General features: G+C 34.9%; 1 protein-coding gene across 1 annotated transcript; it reads right to left on the bottom strand.

The window, feature by feature from the left end:
- Nucleotides 1–6,305: 6,305 nt before the first annotated feature.
- LOC131029764 (uncharacterized) lies at nucleotides 6,306–7,253 on the bottom strand. The gene has a single exon (XM_057960413.2). The coding sequence runs from the start codon at nucleotides 7,251–7,253 to the stop codon at nucleotides 6,306–6,308; it is 948 nt and encodes a 315-aa protein (XP_057816396.2).
- Between the last annotated feature and the right edge of the window lie 12,652 nt (nucleotides 7,254–19,905).

The following is a 19,905-nucleotide window of genomic DNA, read 5'->3' as shown; positions in this document are numbered from 1 at the left end:
AAATAATGGCATTTGGATATTAACGGTTCTCTTTCTTGTAGGATCATTACACTAAGCCAACCATTTCCTTGAAATGATTATGATTTATTCAACCTAATGCAGAATTTTTGAATTTTCTTTAAATAATGGCATTTGGATATTAACGGTTCTCTTTCTTGTAGGATCATTACACTAAGCCAACCATTTCCTTGAAATGATTATGATTTATTCAACCTAATGTAGAATTTTGGAACCATATGTGTTCATGTCATATGAGAGTCATTTTATTCGCATCATATTTTTTTTTTCCTGCATAAAATTATTAATTTTGATATATTAATTTAGATATTGTTATAACATATTCATTTGTTTTTGTTATAAGATTTCAAATGATTTTTTTTATTAACACAAATTTTAACTGGCACTTATGTGTTATATGCAGGGTTACTATAAAAGTAAATAAAAGTTTATTTTCAAGAGGGTAAAATATGAATGCTTTTATAGAATATATATCAAGTTCTATGGAGAGCCTATTTTGTAAATCTTTTAAATAAAAGATTTAATATATTGCCAAAAGGAATAAAATTTTTTTCCAAAAGGTAAATCATTTTTATTTTAGAAAAATTTATAAGTAAAAGTGGCATTTGCACAAAGTGGGGCCCGGTGGGTGAAACCCATTGGGCATCGGGGTAACTAAAAAAGTGCTACCCCGATAGAGCAATCTACCCCGATGGACAAAGCAAAGGTAATGTATTTTTGCTTCTGAATTATTTTTAAAAGGTAAAATTGGTTTTAAGAGGTTATTAATTAACATTTTGCCTTTAAATTTAATTTTTCTTGAAAGTAAATAATCTCATGTGTTTTCTATATAATATATTTACATTTTGAGATTTTTTAAATAATGTATAAAGTGACTTTTATAGATTTATTTTCTTTAATCTTTGATTATTGTAATTTAAGGAATGTCTCATTAGATATTTTTCCCTAATGGTTGTGTCATGTAAAGTTAATTTTCTTTTAGGGCAAATTAATTTTTATGAAATATTTCTAATGGCATTATTTTTCAAGATAAGCATATCAAAGGAAAAGTATTGAGTTTATTGCAATATCTCATTATGGTATTTTGTGTGCAAAAAATTATATTTGTTTCTTGGGCAAACATTAGGAGGGAGTATTTCTTACTCAAAAGATTAAACATGATTCTTGATACTTCCTTATTTCAAGATAATAATCTCTTATTATTCTTAAAAGTATTGTTGTAGGGAAATGTAATTTTTTTTGGGAAAAAGTGGAATGTTCCACTAAATTTTTATTAATATATATATATTTTTTACATAGGATTCAAAGAGCATACCGGAGGAAAGAACCCTGGGAAGAAAACCTCCGGTCACAGCTCATAAAATAAACCTATAGTATCTAACAGATCAATTTATACATCCTGCCACATACAAAATGTGGTCACAACACATATAAGATCAGTTTTACATAGAGCCCATAAGGCAATTAGCAAACCCATCGGATAATTCTTAAAAAGTATACTCCACTGCTTCTATCAATGGAAGAAGACAGAAGGTTTCAAAGCCTTGTGCCAAATGCCATGAGCCAAAAACCTTTCCTTTATCTATTGCTCTATAATTCCTTTACTATTCTGCAAAGCCAAGTGTCTTTATCACAGCTTTCATTTAAGGATTCATGTATCATGAACTAGTGCTTTCCAACGGAGGAAAAGAAGGGGGGGTATCAACATCAACAAGATCTACAGGAGGCACCATCTGGATAGGCAAAGACCGAACAACATGCATCAATTCTAAGAGAAAGTGAATACCTGAAAATAAATTGATAGCTACAGCCAAACAATCTAGTGATACATGATCTAATAGAGCTACCATAGAAAACAAAGTATCATGATCATATAGGTTAGATATCAAGTCATTTCTAAAAATTGAAAGAAGTTCCTCGTGCCAACTAGAAGATAATAACTGAGAACGAGATAGGAAACCACCATACTCAAAATTACTAAAATCAAAATGATAATTAGATAATGCACCATCCAAATCATCAACAGTGTAGAAATAGGAGTGGAAGTATGCATCAAAAAGTGCCCCTGACCATAGCAGAATCCAAAAGCACATCCATACAAATAGTGAGAAAATGAGATGCAATTTCAGCAAGAGAACAACCTGAGCTTTCCACCAGCCAGAGAGAAATCCAGCGAATAAACTTGAAATAGACAACCGATATTTTCATCATCAAAAACATGAGAGTCTTGGAAATCATAATGCTTGTGAGGCATCAAAATGCGATAGCCCACCGATTCCATTAAAAAGATAAAGCAAAACCAAGAGAGAGCACAGGAATATAAAGAGATCAAATGCCATTATGAGAGAACAACACAACCACCAAAGGATGCAACAGTAAATGTTACCTCAAGCAAACCCATAGCATACGTGCAAAAAAGCAACCACAGGCCACCACCTTCATAAAAATGATGACAATTTCCGCACAATGCTTATAACCAAAAATCAACATAAGCATGCCAAATAATAGCACAAGACAACCACATGAGCGAAATCCCCCACATGAAATGAAATAACTCAAAAAACTACCACCGCTTGAGAAGAAGATAAATGTAACGTTAAAACTGAAAGCAAGACATCCGGACAAAAGTACAACCATCATGAAATCAACACAAGAAAACCGTGCAGACATCATGAATTATACAGGCAAAAACCATATGACAATAATGCTAATCGTGGGGCAGAATTGAAGTGTGTAAACAACATGCAAAATATGATTATAGGATGTCGTCGCACACCACAAGTCCCAACTAATTGCAACAAAGGAAAAAACCCGTACCCAGAATGAGATTACACAGTAATGCAGCCATAATGAAGAAATGAAGACCCATCAACATCACATTACTGCATGCCTAAATATAATCACCATGCAAGGTACAAGGTTGATCTTCTGCAAATGAGTTAGAAACAAACAAAAATAGTGTGTAAACAAAGTTTATAGCATGATTATAAGATTCTCCCACACACCACAAGTCCCAACCAATTGCAATAAAGGCAAAAAACCATACCCAGACTGAGATTACACACAATAATGCATACATAATGAAGTAATGAGGACCAAAAAGACCAACAACACCACATTAAGCTGCATGCCTAAATATAATCACCAGGCAAGGCACAAGGTCGTGCTTCAGCAAATGAGTTAGAAACATTTAAACTGGATGAGGAGGTAGAGAACTAGAAGCCACATCAACCAAAAATTGGATATCCTCATCTAATGTTTTATTGGCCAAGAAGTCTGCCACCTTATTAGCTTCCCTATAACAGTGAACCATAGTGAAGGAATTGAACAATTCAAGTTGAGCAAGTATCCTATCCAACCAATACTTTAGATGCCAGGAGTGGGATGAGCGATTAGTGACCATGTAAAAAACAACTTGAGAATCACCCTCAATGATAACATCAAACAAATGTAATGAAAGAAGCAGATCAAGACCCGTGGAAAGAGCATGAAGTTCAGCCACATTGTTAGTTCCATAAGCAATACATTGGCATTGAGCTTTTATGATACCAGCCTTGTCATCAGAGACCACAATACCAAGGGACTATTTTCTAGGGTTACCACGAGATGCTCCATCAAAGTTCAATTTAAAATTTGAAGCTGGAGGAGGCAACTAGACCACCTCCACTCTATTTACTAAAGGTCACGGTTTAGAAATTTCCCCACTCAAAGGGAGTGATTGTAAGGCTGACCAATGTTTGGTAATCTAATTATCCCATGGTGTGAAAGTATTTGCAGACTAGTACCTTTGTAAATGAAGGCCACGACAGTTTCAAAAATAAACTTCTCAATACAAAAGAGCACATCTTGCAAAGGGGAAGAGTGCTTCTTAAAAATCCTATTATTCCTCTCAAGCCAAATTTTCCAAATTTGAAGAGAAGGAGCAATTATCCAAAGACAAGCATAAAATGAAGATGGATATAATAGGGGCCAACTCAAGAAGTGAGATCTGAGGTCCCTACTAGGAGAAGACCTCCAATTTAACTTATTAAAAAGCCAATACCAGCAATGATGAGCAAAGGGACAATGAAGGAAGAGATGATCGACTGATTCAAGGGACCCACCACACATGATACAAGGAAAAAACACAGCGATACCCAACCTATCTAATCTCATGCAAGTAAGAATTCTATCCTAAAAAACCAGCCAAGCAAATGCCATTACTTTGGGCAAACGGGCAGTGTGCCAAAATAACTTAAATGGCAAATCATCCCTTTTAACATCTAAAGACAAATAATTGTATCCTTCTTTGACCGAGTATTCCCCTGATTTTGAATAAGTCCAAATAAGCTCATCATCCTTCTCAAAGAAGAGTAATGGGCATTTCTTAACCTCATCCATGAACATGGACTTAACATCTTGATCCAATGGAAGAGAATCAATTGATTTCCATCTTGCCACAAGCAAGAAGCCCGAGGAATCCACAAAAAAATAATCAGCCACAAAAATACCCCGGGAAGATTTAAGGATGGACATAAGGGGTGACCAATCCCTAAGACTAGAGAGTGCAGGGAAGCCATTCCATACTTCATCCCAAAACCTAGCCTTACATCCATTATGGATAAGCCAGGACAATCCTAGAAAAATGACAGATCTACACTCAACCATGAAATTCCAGATCATAGACCCTTTGGGAAGTGAAGAAGCAGTAAAGATAGCCTCCCTAGAATAGTTATTTAGTTACTTCACAGACAAAATAGATGCCCACTTGGATGTGGACTGCTTATAAAGTTTCCAAATTAACTTAGCACCAAGAGTCAAATTCTGCTTAGCAAGATCCTTAACCCCTGCACCTTCTTTGTCCCTAGGAGCACATACCCTATCCCAAGACAACAAGGGGATCCTATCTTTCTTGTTCACATTATCATTCCATAAAAAAGATCTTACAATTGATCATAGAGAATCCACAAACTTCTTAGGAGCCTTTAAAATAGATAATAGATAGATAGGAACCGCACTTAAAACAGCTCTAATAAGCACAATTTTACCAAAAAAAGTTAACCACTTATGAGACCAATAAATAATTCTTGAAGAAATAACCCCCGAAACCCATTCCCAAAAATTATGTTTCTCTAAACCATTAAAAAATGGGATCCCTAAATACTTGCAAGGAAAGTGACCCACAAAGAAGCCCCAAAAGCAAGACAATCTGGACTGCACCAGAGGGGAAACATTAAGGAAGACTTTTTTTGATTTCGTCTGATTAACCTCCTATCCAGAGAACAAAGAATAATCCAAAATGATCTTGTTAATGACCTGAGCTTCCCCCATGGTAGCTTTGCTAAACAATAATGTGTCATCTGCAAATAAGCAATTAGTATGACTCGTAGCCATATGAGGAATGGAAATCCCCTTCCACGAGCCACTCTCCCTAGTACATGAGATAGCTCTACTAAAAGCTTCGGCCAGAATAATAAACAAGAAGGGTGACAATGGGTCCCCTTGCCTAAGTCCTCTAGATGAGGCAAAAAAACCACATGGAGAACCATTCAAAATTACTAAGAACATAGCCGTACTAATACATGCCTGAACCCATTTGACCCATTTAATTCCAAACCCAAAATTCTTAAGCACACACAAGAGTACCTGCCAACTTACCCTGTCATAGGCCTTCATCATATCCAACTTGAGAATCATGGCCAAAATAGACAACTGAGAGATAGAATGTAGAATCTCATGGGCCACAATGGCCCCTTCTATCATTTCCCTATAAGGGACAAAACCCCCCTGTTCACCCGAGACAATTCTAGGAACGAGCTTAGCAAGCCTTAAGAAAATAGCCTTAGTAATAATTTTGTATAAGGTATTGCATAAAGCAATTGGGTGAAAATCCACAAAAGACTTAGGATTCTCACTTTTCGGAATGAGTGGAATTAAAGTTGAATTAAGCTCTCTTAACATAGTCCTATTGCACCTAGCTTCATCTAAAAGCAAATGAAGATCCTCCCCAAGAAATGACCAACATTTTTGAAAGAATAGAATAGTAAAACCATTAGGACCAGGGGCCTTATCAGGCGACATTGAGAAGACAACATCTTTTACTTCTTGGATGGAAAAAGGAGCCATGAGCATTGTATTATCCTCATCAGTTATAAGCTTAGGAATGGAAGAAGCAAAATTATCATTAAAAACAGATGACTCTTCTGAAGCAAAGACTTGAAAAACTAGACACCCTCAATAGCAATCTCCGATTCTTCAGTGAAAACAACTCGATCAGAGTTTTGAATACAAGAGATCCTACAACGTTGTCATTTCATCTTGGCTGAAGTGTGGAAGAATTTGGTATTTTGATCACCATCACTCAACCATAAATCTCTGGATTTTTGACGCCAATAGATTTCTTCTCTCGAAAGAATCTCTTCTAGCTGAGAATTCAAAGATTTGTGTCTCTGAAAAGTAGCAGAATCCATGCCATAATTCATAACCCTAGCATTAAGAGCTTCAAGTTCTTCCTGAATCTTAATCTTCTCAGTAAAAATATTTTTCAAATGCGGAACATTCCATTTCTTAATTTCTTGTTTAAGATAAGAGAGTTTTTTAACAAACCGAAACATCCTAGTGCCCTGAACAAAAGGAGTCGCAGACCACCAGGATTGTAAAAGCAAAGAAAAGGAAGGATCACGAAACCACATTGGTTCAAACTTAAAAGAAGAACGACCAGGGGCTCTGTCGTCAAACATGGATAACACAACCAAAAAATGATCTGAACCAACATAAGGAAAGACCAAGGCCACAACATCCACATTAGAGGAAATCCAATTGTCAGAAACCCGAAAACGGTCAAGTCTCTCAGCAATCTGTGAGAAATATTTTCTCCTATTTGTCCAAGTAAATGACCCATTCAAAGTTTTACAATCCACTAGATCATTACTTAAAATGAAAGCACAGAAGTCCTCCAAGATACGCTTATTGGGCAAAATCCCCCCACACTTCTCATCATCAGAGGAAATGGCATTCAAGTCTCCTCCAAAAACCACAAACTGACCATGAAGGGGGGAAAGGGTGAGGGATAAGGAATCCCAAAGAGCTTTCTTACCCCCAATTGACATCGGACCATAAACATTGAACAACCAGAGTTTAACATTCGAAACACTACTTCTAACCAAGGCCAACATCCAAAAGGGAGCAGAAACAACCAATTTCAAATCAATAGACATATCCTTCCAAAGGAAATCCAAACCCCCAGATGCCCCCATCGAGGGGGATACACAAAAGTTCCAAGGCTTCCATTTGGAAAACAAAAAATCAGCACCTTGACAACTTAACTTAGTTTCTTGCAAAAGTAACACATCACACTTCATTAAATCCAACTCTGATTTAATGAGGCATCTTTTGTTAGGGGCATTTAAGCCGCTAACATTCAAAGAGACAAACTTCATTGCACTCGAGGGGAGGCATCCTCTCCCCTCTTCTCAATTGTTAGGTCAACATTCTCCAGCTCAGTCTTCAAGCAATGCTTGGAAGCCATAGACCGAGTGAAAGGTGGACTAAATTTAGTTTTTTTCTTACCAGACCTTGATTTTGGGCTCAAGAGTGTAGACTGAATGCCAGCATCAATTTCTAAATGTGTGTAAAAGGCCTTCGGCTTCCTACCCCTCTTCATAGGAGAAGGAGATGGTGAAGTAGGGGATAAAGGGAATTGAACCAGAGGTTTATTAATCATAGGATCAAAGCCCACATTCCCATCCCCATCCCCAGTTAGACTTAAAGCAATTTCAACATCCTAAATTTTATCAGATAGAATATCAAAAGGATTACCAGTTGGGGGAATAACCAAAGAAGAGTTTAAATTAACCAAATCCTGATCAATTACTTCAACTACTTTGTCTGTAGCATCTGAGTTCAAAGTAATGTTATGATCAAAAACCACTTTCTGAACTTTAGAGATTAAATCATCAGGAAGGAAAGATTCCATACAATTAGCCACCAGACCAACATCTATTTGAGAATTGATGAGCAGGCCATCCTTCATAGAAGAAGGGAAACCTAGCATTGTTGCACCTTCCCCATCCTTCCGTATAACTGAAGGGATATCACCATCAACAGGAAATCTTTGCAGAGGAGGGGATTTAGGTCGACTACCCTCATCAACCTTAGAAGTGGGAGGAACAGATTTTGAAACATTTTTCCTAGGCTGAATGACCTTATCTACAAATGATAAACCCCTAAGAGAAACAAAAAGGCCAACATCCATGGTTATAGAGGCCTTAGAAAACCACACAGAATCACAGACAATACTCTGATGCCAGATACCATCAATTTATTTTAAATTACAGTTAGAAGGAATCACAACAGATGAAGCAAGCAAAACACATATTTTTACCCTAAAAACCCCATCCTCGAAAATTGAATGTGAATGAATGAATTTTCCAAATGGATCCCCTATTTTTTGTAAAATATCTAAATCCAAAAATTCATAGGGAAGGTCAGGAAATGAAAACCAAGTGGGTGTGTATTTAACAATATCTTGTGATACAGAAAAAAGAGGTTTCCAATCTTCCACATAGATTAAATTATGACCTACCCACAAATATGATTTTTCCAAAGCCTTTTGTTTAGCCTCCATAGAATCAAAGATAACAAGGAAAATATTTGTAGAGAGAACTTGAAACTAGAGCATTCCATACCAGAGAGAGTGAATTTCATGATGGAGCTTAGAAAGCAAAACATTATCTCCCCAAACCTGAATAAGAACCGCCAAGGAATGCAAATCCTGAGCTTTTTTATCAAATGGGGCATCAACTGCAGAGATACACGGCATTGGCGACCAAACCTTCTTGGGTAAGGAACCTTTCTCTAAAGGTTTATTCCCCATAGCAGGGGGTGAAACAATTTTTGGCCGAGCCATGCGAGCAGGGTTTCTTCGAGTGCTATGCTGAGGTGTTACCTAAGGGTTTTTTCTAGACCCCCCAATCCCATGGGACTTAGCATGCACATGAAAATTCTATCGCGGCCCAAAGAAACCCTTAAAATATGAAGAACGCAGTCTTCTCAGATGCCCTTGATGCCACTCCGAATGATCCCTCGATAACACATCCACCCATACACCATTCCAAAAAACCCATTGCAGGACATGACCAGAGCGATTGCCAAAAGGATCAGGAGGCGAAAGAGGATCACCAAGAGCCTCCTCACCCCAGCGCCGCTTGTCCTCAGAAACCCTAAAATGCAATTTTTTGCCCATTTCGCCCTAATGATTATTAGTTTTCCAAAAGTTAAATTTCCATACCAAAAGAGGTTATTATAGCAAATTTCTTTTTACTTTGGAAATTATTCAAGTGAAAGTAAATCACTCTCATTGGAATATTTACTCAAGGAGATTTAATTTACTTTTGGATCCTTATTATATCATATTTTTAAGAAATATTTTTACTCTAATTATGTAAAAAGATTATATATCTCTTTAGGGTAAAGTATTTTTAATTTTTCCAAAGCTGGTCATTAAGTAATTTTTTTTAGGTTTTGGAAAGTTTTAATTCAAGTGTAATGTATTCCCAAAATGTTATTAATACAATATTATTATTCTTAGGGAATATTATTCTTTTTGAATTTTTTATTTTGGTAAATCTTGTGACTATATGGCACAATATTTTGAGTTATTTTTTCCCTAAGTCTATATGGTATATTTCCTTTTAGGTCAAATTTGATCTCGCAAAATGTTTCTAATGTTATTAAAGATATTATTTTAGCCCTAGAAGGATAAATGTTTGATTTATTGCAATATCTAAATAGTGTCATTTCATGTGCAGAGAAAACATATTATTTCTTCAATGGGACAAGAAGTATTTCTTACTTTAATAAATTAATATAATACTAAAGATGTAATGATTTTATTATTTGTGAAAAATACGTTAAATCATTATCTTGGAAATGCTTCCTCAATGGATGAAATATATTTAATAGTATTCATGAATAATATTGGATTAGTCAATAGGATGATATTTTCACCCTAAGTGAATAAAGTGGAACATGTGTATTAGGGTTAATTTTTTATGCGGAATCAAAGTGTGAATTTTGTAAAAGTATTTTCTAGAAAAGTTGTAAAAACTTTGATTAAGGAGAATTATTATTTATGCATTTGAAAAGATCTAATTTTTAATGCAAAACTTAACCAAAGGAAAATCATGATTTACTTTCCATTTGAGGAACCTAATTGGTTTAACTTATGTGCAGGAAACTTTTATCAAAGCTTAGAAATTAGGAACTCAAGTGGAAATGAAATATTAAATCTGCATTATTAATGTCTTCATGTTGTATTTTAGGGATTCATTTGTAATTGTTTTTCAAACCAAAGGGTGTGTCCTTTGGGAATGCAACTATCTGTAACTCCCTCTTGTGTATGAAAGGGTGTGTCCTTTCATATGTGCCTTTTGATTCATATATTTAAAGGGAGTGAGTTTTACAGAAGGGGGGAGATTTTTATAGAACATCATGTTGATGTAAGGACTGAAAGTCATTTGTACTAGGGAAGTCTATAGGAAGAAGAAGTACCATTTTGTGCAAGCAATTTGTAATGAAGTATCTGTAAGTGCAGCTTATGTATGCAATCATTTCCTGAAGGTTAATATACAAGGTTCGTTGTTTCTTTTCCAAATATTGTACACACTTTTGTGTTGATGATTATCTTTGTCCTCTTGATAAATTTATGTATAGATTTTCTATAATGTGAATCACATGTTGTTGCATTAAGTGAAAGATTGACTTCTTATTGTTTGTGTAACACATACTGAACCTTCATAGTTGATGAGAAATTGTCTCTTGAGTTGATAAGATATTTTGTCCACAAAGTGTCATATATATCCCTAGATAGAGGCACTGGTCTGTTATTGATTTTTTAAGGTTTTGATCTATATGCATTCAAGGTCCTTGATAGAAAAACATTATTCCAATCCTATATGAACTAATCTATGCATATGTCTTTTAGGTCCTGAAAGCAATCTAATTGTCAATATATATTCACAATCATTTATTTTCGAGGGCATTTATTTAAAGCACATAATAAAGCATAAATGCAGACAACAATTTGCTAGTTTGTAACTTTCTAAAAGGCTTAAATCCACTTTAAATAATCTCTTTTGTGGTTGAGAGTGTGAGGTACACCTGCTTAGGTTTAGTGGAGCCTAAAGTGCAGAGGGATTTAGTCTTTGACTATCCCTGTTCGTTGGCCAAGGCTGATTGGACTACTTGAAGATTTGACAAGTCTTTGGATTTTCCAATCTGTGGTTTTGGGCACCAACACATCTAACCTATAGTGAATTTTAGAGAGCATTTAGCATAAGCATTTATATTTACTTTTTTGGACTAAATCAACACTAGATTAGATAATAATCTCATTTTTAGCTTGTTCATGTTTGCATTTTCATGAGCTTTTATTCACAATCTTGAACCTCCATAAGACATTCAAAAATAGTGCAAAAAGCTACTGAGAGCTACACTCATTTGGGAACTTAGAGAGGAGAGGAACAAGGGAGGAGCCACTATGAATGTTTTGGTCAACATTTGGAGGAGTTTAGTTTACCTATTTTATCTTTGCATGCTTTCCATTTCTTACTTAGTATCTCTCTTGATATGCTTGATTAGGCTACTGTTTAAATTGTGATTTCTAACACTAACAATTGGTTTCTTGCTTGTTGCTTGTGTTTGTCATCCTAACAATCTCCTTTTTGGAGAGCATCACATCTCATATTTATTTTGCTTTACACTTGCATTGACATCTCATAATTAATCATTTCAATCTTGAATCTCCATAAGACATCCAGAATAGTGCAAAAAGCTACTAAGAGCTAACACACATTTGGAACTTGGAGAGGAGAGGAACAAGGGAGGAGTAGCTACAAACATGGTGGAGGGAATTTGGAGATGTTTTATTGCATTTCTTAGTTTTGTTAAGCTTTCCATTTTGTGTTTTGTGTCTCTCTTGATATGCTTGCTTAGGATAGTTTTTGATTTGTGATTTCTAACACTAACACTTGGATTGTTTCTTGTGTGTTTGTGTTTGTCTTCTTAACATATTCTAATATCCTTTTTGTAGAGAATCAGGTATAATCATCAATAGGACTGTTGTTGGAGTCATCAGAGTCATAAGAGAAAGTTTCTGACTCTTCTTCAAGTGATTGAGTGAATTTATGTATAAAGTCAATACCTACATCTTTGATGTTGCAAGTTCCTTCGTGATTTGGTTCATGTATCACTTGTATCTAACATACCTGTTGACATAACCTTGATGGTTCTATGAATTCATGTCTTCTACTCCATTCGGCTTCTTCTGGACTAATGACTAGTTCTATTTATGTAGCTTCCAATTCTTCTTGTGTAATTCCATACCTGATTTGTTTTGTCCTATTAGAGAGAGACATAGTAGGTGAAGAATTTTCTTGTGTGCTTCCTTCTTTTAGCTTTCATTCATAGTCTACCTATCTTTTTAATTGGATTTCTTCTATCTCTGTTTGTAGCTTCAAGCGTATCAGCCCTTGAGTTTCATCTATGATATCATTGAAGTCTTCTAGAGTTTCTTTTTGTTACGTTTCATACTCTTCTTGAGTCTATTGAGTGTTTACTTCCTGTGATAGTGAAGGCAATGTATTTTTCTTCCACTTACACTTAGAAACATCTTTTTGGTCTGATATCTTTCCTGGATTGTATCCCTGTCTAGCTTTGTCATTTGCAAACTTTGTTTGTAGATGAATGGGTTCAATAATACCTTCTTGATTTTTTCTCAGAGGACCAGTACCTAAATATCCCATACATTGAATCATTTGATATCCTAGACCATAGTGTGTCAAAGAAATATCACAATGTCTTACTTCTTTGTTTTCACTATCTTCTTTGAAAATCCATTTGAGAACAACATCCTCTTCTATTTCATCTGCAAGGAAAGTAGAGGATTGTACAAAGAGACCATCATAGATGACATTTGGAGTGGAAATCTGTGGCTTCATAACCTCTGATGGTTTTCTTGATTGTCTGGGTGATGGAGGAAGAGAAATGAGTGAAAGTACTGGTTCTACCTTGTATCCATCCATGCCAGTATGTGTGATTTTTAATTTCTTTTCTAAGTCCTTGATCAAGGTTTCTGAACTTTCAGCTGTAGAGGCTGCTCTATTATGAGGTACAAAGATATCAGCACTCTTTGTCAATGCATTATAGGGGGAGTTTGTATCAGCAGGAATAGTGACTTCAACCCCGTTATAAGGAAATTTTAAGCACTGATGATATGTAGATGGAACTGCCTTCATTTCATGAATCCATGGTCTGCCTAGTAAGATGTTGTATGACAAAGGAAGATCGAGCACTTGGAAAATAACATCCCTTTCTACAGGTCCTACTCTGATTATTAATAGTACCAGACCTTTAGAGGTTCTTTCTTCTTCATCATATGCTTTGATTGTTATTTTCTTGGCCAGATCAATGACATTTTTAGAAAAGCCTAGCTGTGTAAGTAGATTATAGGTACAAATATTCAACCCAATGCCTCCATCTATCAAAACACATTTAACTCAATGTGCAATAGCTAGTTATGTGGGTGATTCAATGAGTTGTCATCTTTTTTAGAGAAAGTAAGATAATGAGGCGAAGTTAGGTAGCCCACCATAGATTGAAACCGATCGATATCTAAATCTTTTGGGACATTAGTTGTGAGCTACGTTTTGTCTAGGATCTCTTTATGAGCATAAGAGATTTTGAGCAATTCAAAGATGGAGATTTGAGCATTTGTTCTTTTCAGTTGTTCGACAATGCTATATCCAGGGAATGATGATGAAGTTAGTTGTTTAAATTTAGCAAATGTTGTATCTGTTTGTTTGTTTGATGAGGTTGGTAAGTTTGAAGTTGTTTTATCAGGATTTGAAGAACTAGCTCGTTGGAGAGTGACTTTCTTTTGAGTGTGGGTCACAGCATTTGCATTTCGTGATTCATTTTGTTTATCTTTGATTATAATCACATTGGAATATTCAGGTTGGGAAGACTCAATCATGTTGATCACCTTGTTCATAAATAGGTAAGGGATCTTTGAAAGCTTTGTGATTAGCATTAGTTGTGTGATTTCCAACATCAATGAGATCTTGAATCTCATGTTTAAGATTCATGCAATTGTTTGTGTTATGACCTTTGTTTCGATGGTAGTTGCAGTATTCGTTTTCTCTCCACCATTTTGGTTTAACTTCCGGATCATATGGCCTAGAATTGTCTGGTAAGGTTATCAAATCATTTGCCAATAAAGTTTTGAAAGTGGATTTGTATGATTCATCCAAAGGAGTGAAGTCATGTTTAGGTTTCGAAAGCCAATGTTTCTCTTTAAACCATTCTTTTACTTTCTTCGAAGGATTTTTTGCTGCGGTTTCAGCTGCTTTGAGTGCTTGCATGCCACTAGCCAAGTTAAATATTGTGGATTTTGATTTTTCTTTAATAGTGTCTATCGCTCCACCATTAACAACATTTTTGTTGATGTCTTTGCCATATTTCCAATATTTGTTCTTTTCTTTGGAGCTAGAAGCTTGTTGTGTTTCTTTCCAAAGTGAGATATCTCATTTCTTTATAAGCACATCTTCCATCCTGAGAGCATTATCTACTATTTTATTGAATGAAGGGTAAACTTGCATTTGGATAGTGTATTTCAATTCAGGGATTAATTTGTTGACAAATATATCCATCTTCTAAGAATCTGGAATAGGCCATGAATATATAGAGAACAACTTTCTCCATCGTTTGAGAAAAGTGAGAAAGGGCTCTCCTGTTTTCTGTTTGGTATTGCAAAGCTCTATCATAGTGACTAGGTGACAAATGTTATAGGAGTTTTGTTGTAGAAATAGTTGGATTAATTCTTCAAAAAAATTTATTCCCATTGGTAGGCTTGAGAACCATTTCATAGCTTTCCCCCCTAAACTTCTCGGGGAAAGGTGCATGAGATACATTTGGTTGTGCATGAACTTCATACATAAAGCATAAAATTCTCTGATATGATCTTGGAGATCTGAGTTGTCATCATATTTGTCAAATTTCAAGATCTCCACTCGTGAAGGAAATGAAGGCATGTAAATGTTTTTATCAAATGGAAATGAGCATATTGTGTCCATAGAATATTGCTTTGGTAATTTATCCTTGTTTTTTCAGTCCTATGATCTCAGTTCGTAACGCTTGTAATTGTTTGTTTACCATTTCTAATGGTGTCTCTTCCGCTTTAGTGATGAGGGCCTCAACATTATAACCAGTAGGAAGTTTAGCTCCTTGCTTTGCTAGTTCTAGAAAATAGTCTTATTTTTCTCTAGCCATGATAACCTTCATCATTTTTTGGAAATCTTTATCTTTTTGACATTTCTGTATATCAGTTTCTGGAGGTTCAGAGGCTTCCGATTCACTTGATGAGGAATCACTATCGGTATCATGGATATTGATATCATCATAAGTTTTGTGTTTAGCAAGTTGTCTTTCTTGTTTTGTTCCAGATATGGTGGGAGACAAGGACTGGTCATAAACTGGCATATCTGATGATGAAGGTTTATCAGTGAGAGGATCTTTTAAGTAAAATGGATTATTTTGATATGAAAAGGATTGTCCTTTTCCCTCAGTAGCCTTCTTACAAGAAATTTTGGTTTGAATAGGCATTTTTATTGACTGATGTGACCTAAAGATGTTTGTGATGTAGAAGTCAAGATCAAATTTAAAGCTAGTTGTTCGTTTAACATATCGATTGAGAGAAGCAACTAAGATTTAGTCTGGTTTTAGGAATGATGTATCCTGTGTAAGATGTTTATCTAAGTTATCTAGTTTGATTTGAGAGAAGTGACTAAGACTCGGTCTAGTTTTAGGAATGATCTATCCTATGTAAGATGTTATCTAAGTGACTTAAGTTTGATAAATGGTTGATTGAACTAGCTGAAAGATGATCGACAAAATCGTGCAACACTATGACAAAAGTGCATTGTTTAGATTTGTTTATGCTCAGAATGATGATAACCAGTTTTATGCTCATTGTAGACTATTTTAGGCAAGTTTGATTGTTTTGGACTGACAAAATCTGAGATTCATACGATAGGTTTTATAGGACCAAATGATAGTTTAATAGCTCCAGGATGATATTAGCAGTCTTTCGTATGAGTTGTTGTCTAGGCTCATACGACAGATGGGTATGCCTCAGATGAAAAACTGATGAATGTAATGGTGTTTCGTACAATACAGAATCAGAGACCAGATGATAATTCCCTAAGCAGGATGACAGTTTATCAGGTTTCGTACGACACAAAACTGAGGCTCGGCCGACAAACTGTTAGACCTGATGAAATTTCATACGATAGAAGATATATAGAAGGATGATAAATCAGAAGACTTGTATGACAATTTACTAGATAGAGACAAAATTTCTGACAGACTGAGTTTTTAATGACTGACGACGACCAGTTTTGAGATGGATTGAGTTTTTGGACAATTGAGATAGACTAGTTTGTGACATAGATAAAGTTTCGACTAGGATAGACTATTTTTTGACACGGATAGAGTTTTGACTAGGATAGACTAGTTTTTGACACAAACAGAGTTTTGACTAGGATAGACTATTTTTGACACGAACAGAGTTTTGACTACTAAGTTGTTTATTGTTTTCTCCAATTTTGGTATTTCAGTTTCAGTTTCAGGGATGAAAACATAGTAAACACGCAATATGTATAACGAATCCAATCATAGTATGCTAACCCTATGGAAATTGGTGAGAGAAGAAAACCTTTTCTTGCAGACTCAGGTACACAACCAATAGCTAATTAGAATACAACCGTTAAGTCTCACGTAATGGATTCTTAACGTTGTATTAGCCGAATCCAAATGCTAATGGGGGCACAAAATGACAAGTATCTTGGGAGAGTTACTATCTCTCTTGCACAAAGATTATCCACCCTTTCGGAGGTGAACCGAGTAGCTTTTAATCTTAATTGGAACTAGTAAGGGATCCGTTCGGCGTGTCGAGGTATAAACTCAATTAAGAGGTCTCCCAGCCTTGAAAACCAAGGTTTAATATACCCAAAGGTACAAAGGAGAGCTATTCCCAAGCACTGTCGTTGACTTGATTTTCATCAAATCACGTTTATTTTATAGTGGGTTAGAGTACTTGGCGTTAAGTCATTCCCACTTGGGTCGTTCCCCTCTCACCGGCCATAATGGCTTCGAGTTATTAGCTCCTCGGGAGGGCAGGCCCACTAAAGATGTACAAATCTCAAACTTAAAAAAAATGCCTCAAGAGTCTGGATTTCTAATTGTCTATGTAGACAAGAGCATACTCTCCTACCTCTCAGAATTTTCTTAAAACATGAAAGACATATTTGTTCATTAACCAGATAGCAAGTTAGGTGCCTAAAAAATGAATTTAATGAATACACAATGTTTTCTCGAATCTCCTTAGGCAACCTGCAAAGACAACGAATCAGTAGTCATATTGTCTTTATTTGACAAGCATATTCTTCGACAAGCGTTCTGCAAAATGATTAGGCTGTGAAAATTTCTCAGATGATGAACAACAAGCCAGAGTCAGCGTTAGTATGATGAAAATTGGCTGAGAAAACCCAAAGAAAGAAATCTACGTTTTAACCCAGAAACACAGAATATCGTACAACGATTCTCACCGAGTTGTATGATAATTCATACGATATTGCATGATAGTTGCAGTTTGTCATCTGACACTGTGGGAAAAATCATACGATAATTTGTAGCAACTGTACAGATGAAAATCCGAAAAAATAAAAACCTGAAAAACAAGAAAAAAGTTAGTCTCCGAGGTCGAAAGATGTAGTCTTCTACCTCACAGTGGGCGCCAGAAATGTGTGTGTGAAAAAGTGGAATAAGTCTGTAAGCTGCAAGACACAACACTTCAATTAAGTCATTACATGTATGGTTAGACAGATATAAGCATGAATATGAAAACCATAACAAATTGACTAATTGCCTTCTAAAAGATGCGAGTATAAGATTGCTCTTAGATTTGTATAAGCAATACCAATGACTAGACTACACCAAGATGAAGGATTTAATCTATATGAGTATGAGATTAAGCTAAATGGATGAAAGATTATACTAGATGGATGAATAGTAAGCTATGAATTAAAGCAATCATGAAAATATGCAAAAAGAAACTAAACTAAGATGAAATAATCTCAAAAAGCAAACACAAAATCTTCAATGACTCCAGAGAAAAAACTGCATAATAACAATTAATCTCTAGGGTGTTTTGAATGAGAGATGAAGGTTGAATTTATAGAGAATCACAAGAGAGATCAAGAAAAAGCACAATTTAGGATAATTGAAATAATTGAGAAATCAGATTCAGTTAACTTTGAGATAGATTCCAATTATAGTTTAATTGAAATGCATTCAGAAAAGAAGTTTGAGTTTTCATTAGAGATATAATTCAATTAATTCCATGCACTTGAGATAAAAATAGGTAATTCTTTGATTTATTCAAGAAAAGAGTCTTTTCAATGCAACTAAACTTCTTTTCTCAAAAGATTTGATTTCCAATTTTAGAGAATGATTAAAATTCATTTAATTGTTTTTCTGATTTCAAGTTATCTCAATTTAGAAAAAGAAATAATATCTCAAGTTTGATTTCTCTTTCAATTCAATTCTTTTATTTTATTTTCAATTTAACTCTTGATTTGTGATTAATTCCTCTTTTGTAATAAATTAATTCCTTTTTTAATGATTAATGGAAAATTTATTAATTAATTAAATATGCAAGGATATTTAATAAATTAAATAGGATAATAGATCAAAATGATTTTCTTGGAATGATTTAATTAATTAAATAAATATAGAATTAATATAGAATTATCCACTTGCCTTGTGACATTTAATGACTGAAGAATTAATTAATTGTGTGCTCAAAGTTGATTTAATTGCCTTTGGTTAGGACCTTGGTGATGTTGTCGAAATTATGGGCCCATGGTTTAGATGACCAATTTTAGGGTATTACAGTTAGGACCCAATTTGACCACATACTTATCACATTGTGATTTAGTCTTTTTCTCTAAAGTCCCTTAATTTGCTCAGCATGTATTTTAATTTTTAAAAATTATGTTTTAATTTAGTAAATGTATATATAGATTTAATGATCTCTCTCTCTCTCTCTCTGAAATTAATGATCTCTCTCTCTCTGTCATGAAAATGATATCTCTGTCTCTCTCATTAATATTTTAATAATTTAAAATGTATGTATGTGATATATAGATAAATTTATATATTTTTAATTCAATCTCCCTCTCGCTCTCTTTAAAATTATAAATATTTAAATTTGAATTATGTTATAACTTTGAATGTATATATCTATGAATTATGCGAGATCTTCACATGTGTACATTTTAATTTTTAACATGAGCTCAAGATTAACCATCTCTCTCTCTCTCTAGAATTTAATTGATTTTAATTTAATGTTTTAAATTGAATGCACTTCATGTGTGTGTGCTTACGTATTTATTGTAACTTATTATGACCTAGACCTAGATAGATGGCGTCCCAGGATCCAGGCCATGATGTACCTGATCAGGATCCACCTCCACATGCTCCTAATTAGAAGCATGTAGATCCTCTACAGCAGGATCCTTTATTGCCTGATATTGCTACCATCTTTCATTATAGTGACCGTGAGTTACAGAGATTGAGAGTTATATTAGATGACCCACAGAAAGATGGTGTGCACAAGAGTACATGCCAATCCATTTTTCATAGTTTGCGGACATTGAGGGACCATCTAGTTAGTCACACCTCATTTTCACCAAAGGTTATAGTTGATATCTATATACAGTTGAGGTGTGAGGTGAGGGGTCATCATTCTTTTGTTGATGTGCTGAGGGTGGTCTCGAAGGAGACCATCAA

This window comes from Cryptomeria japonica, chromosome 9 (genome assembly GCF_030272615.1).
Source record: "Cryptomeria japonica chromosome 9, Sugi_1.0, whole genome shotgun sequence".
In the NCBI taxonomy this organism is placed as follows: Eukaryota; Viridiplantae; Streptophyta; class Pinopsida; order Cupressales; family Cupressaceae; genus Cryptomeria; species Cryptomeria japonica.
The sequence above is the reverse complement of the archived record's forward strand: the minus strand, read 5'-3'. Positions and strand labels throughout refer to the sequence as shown.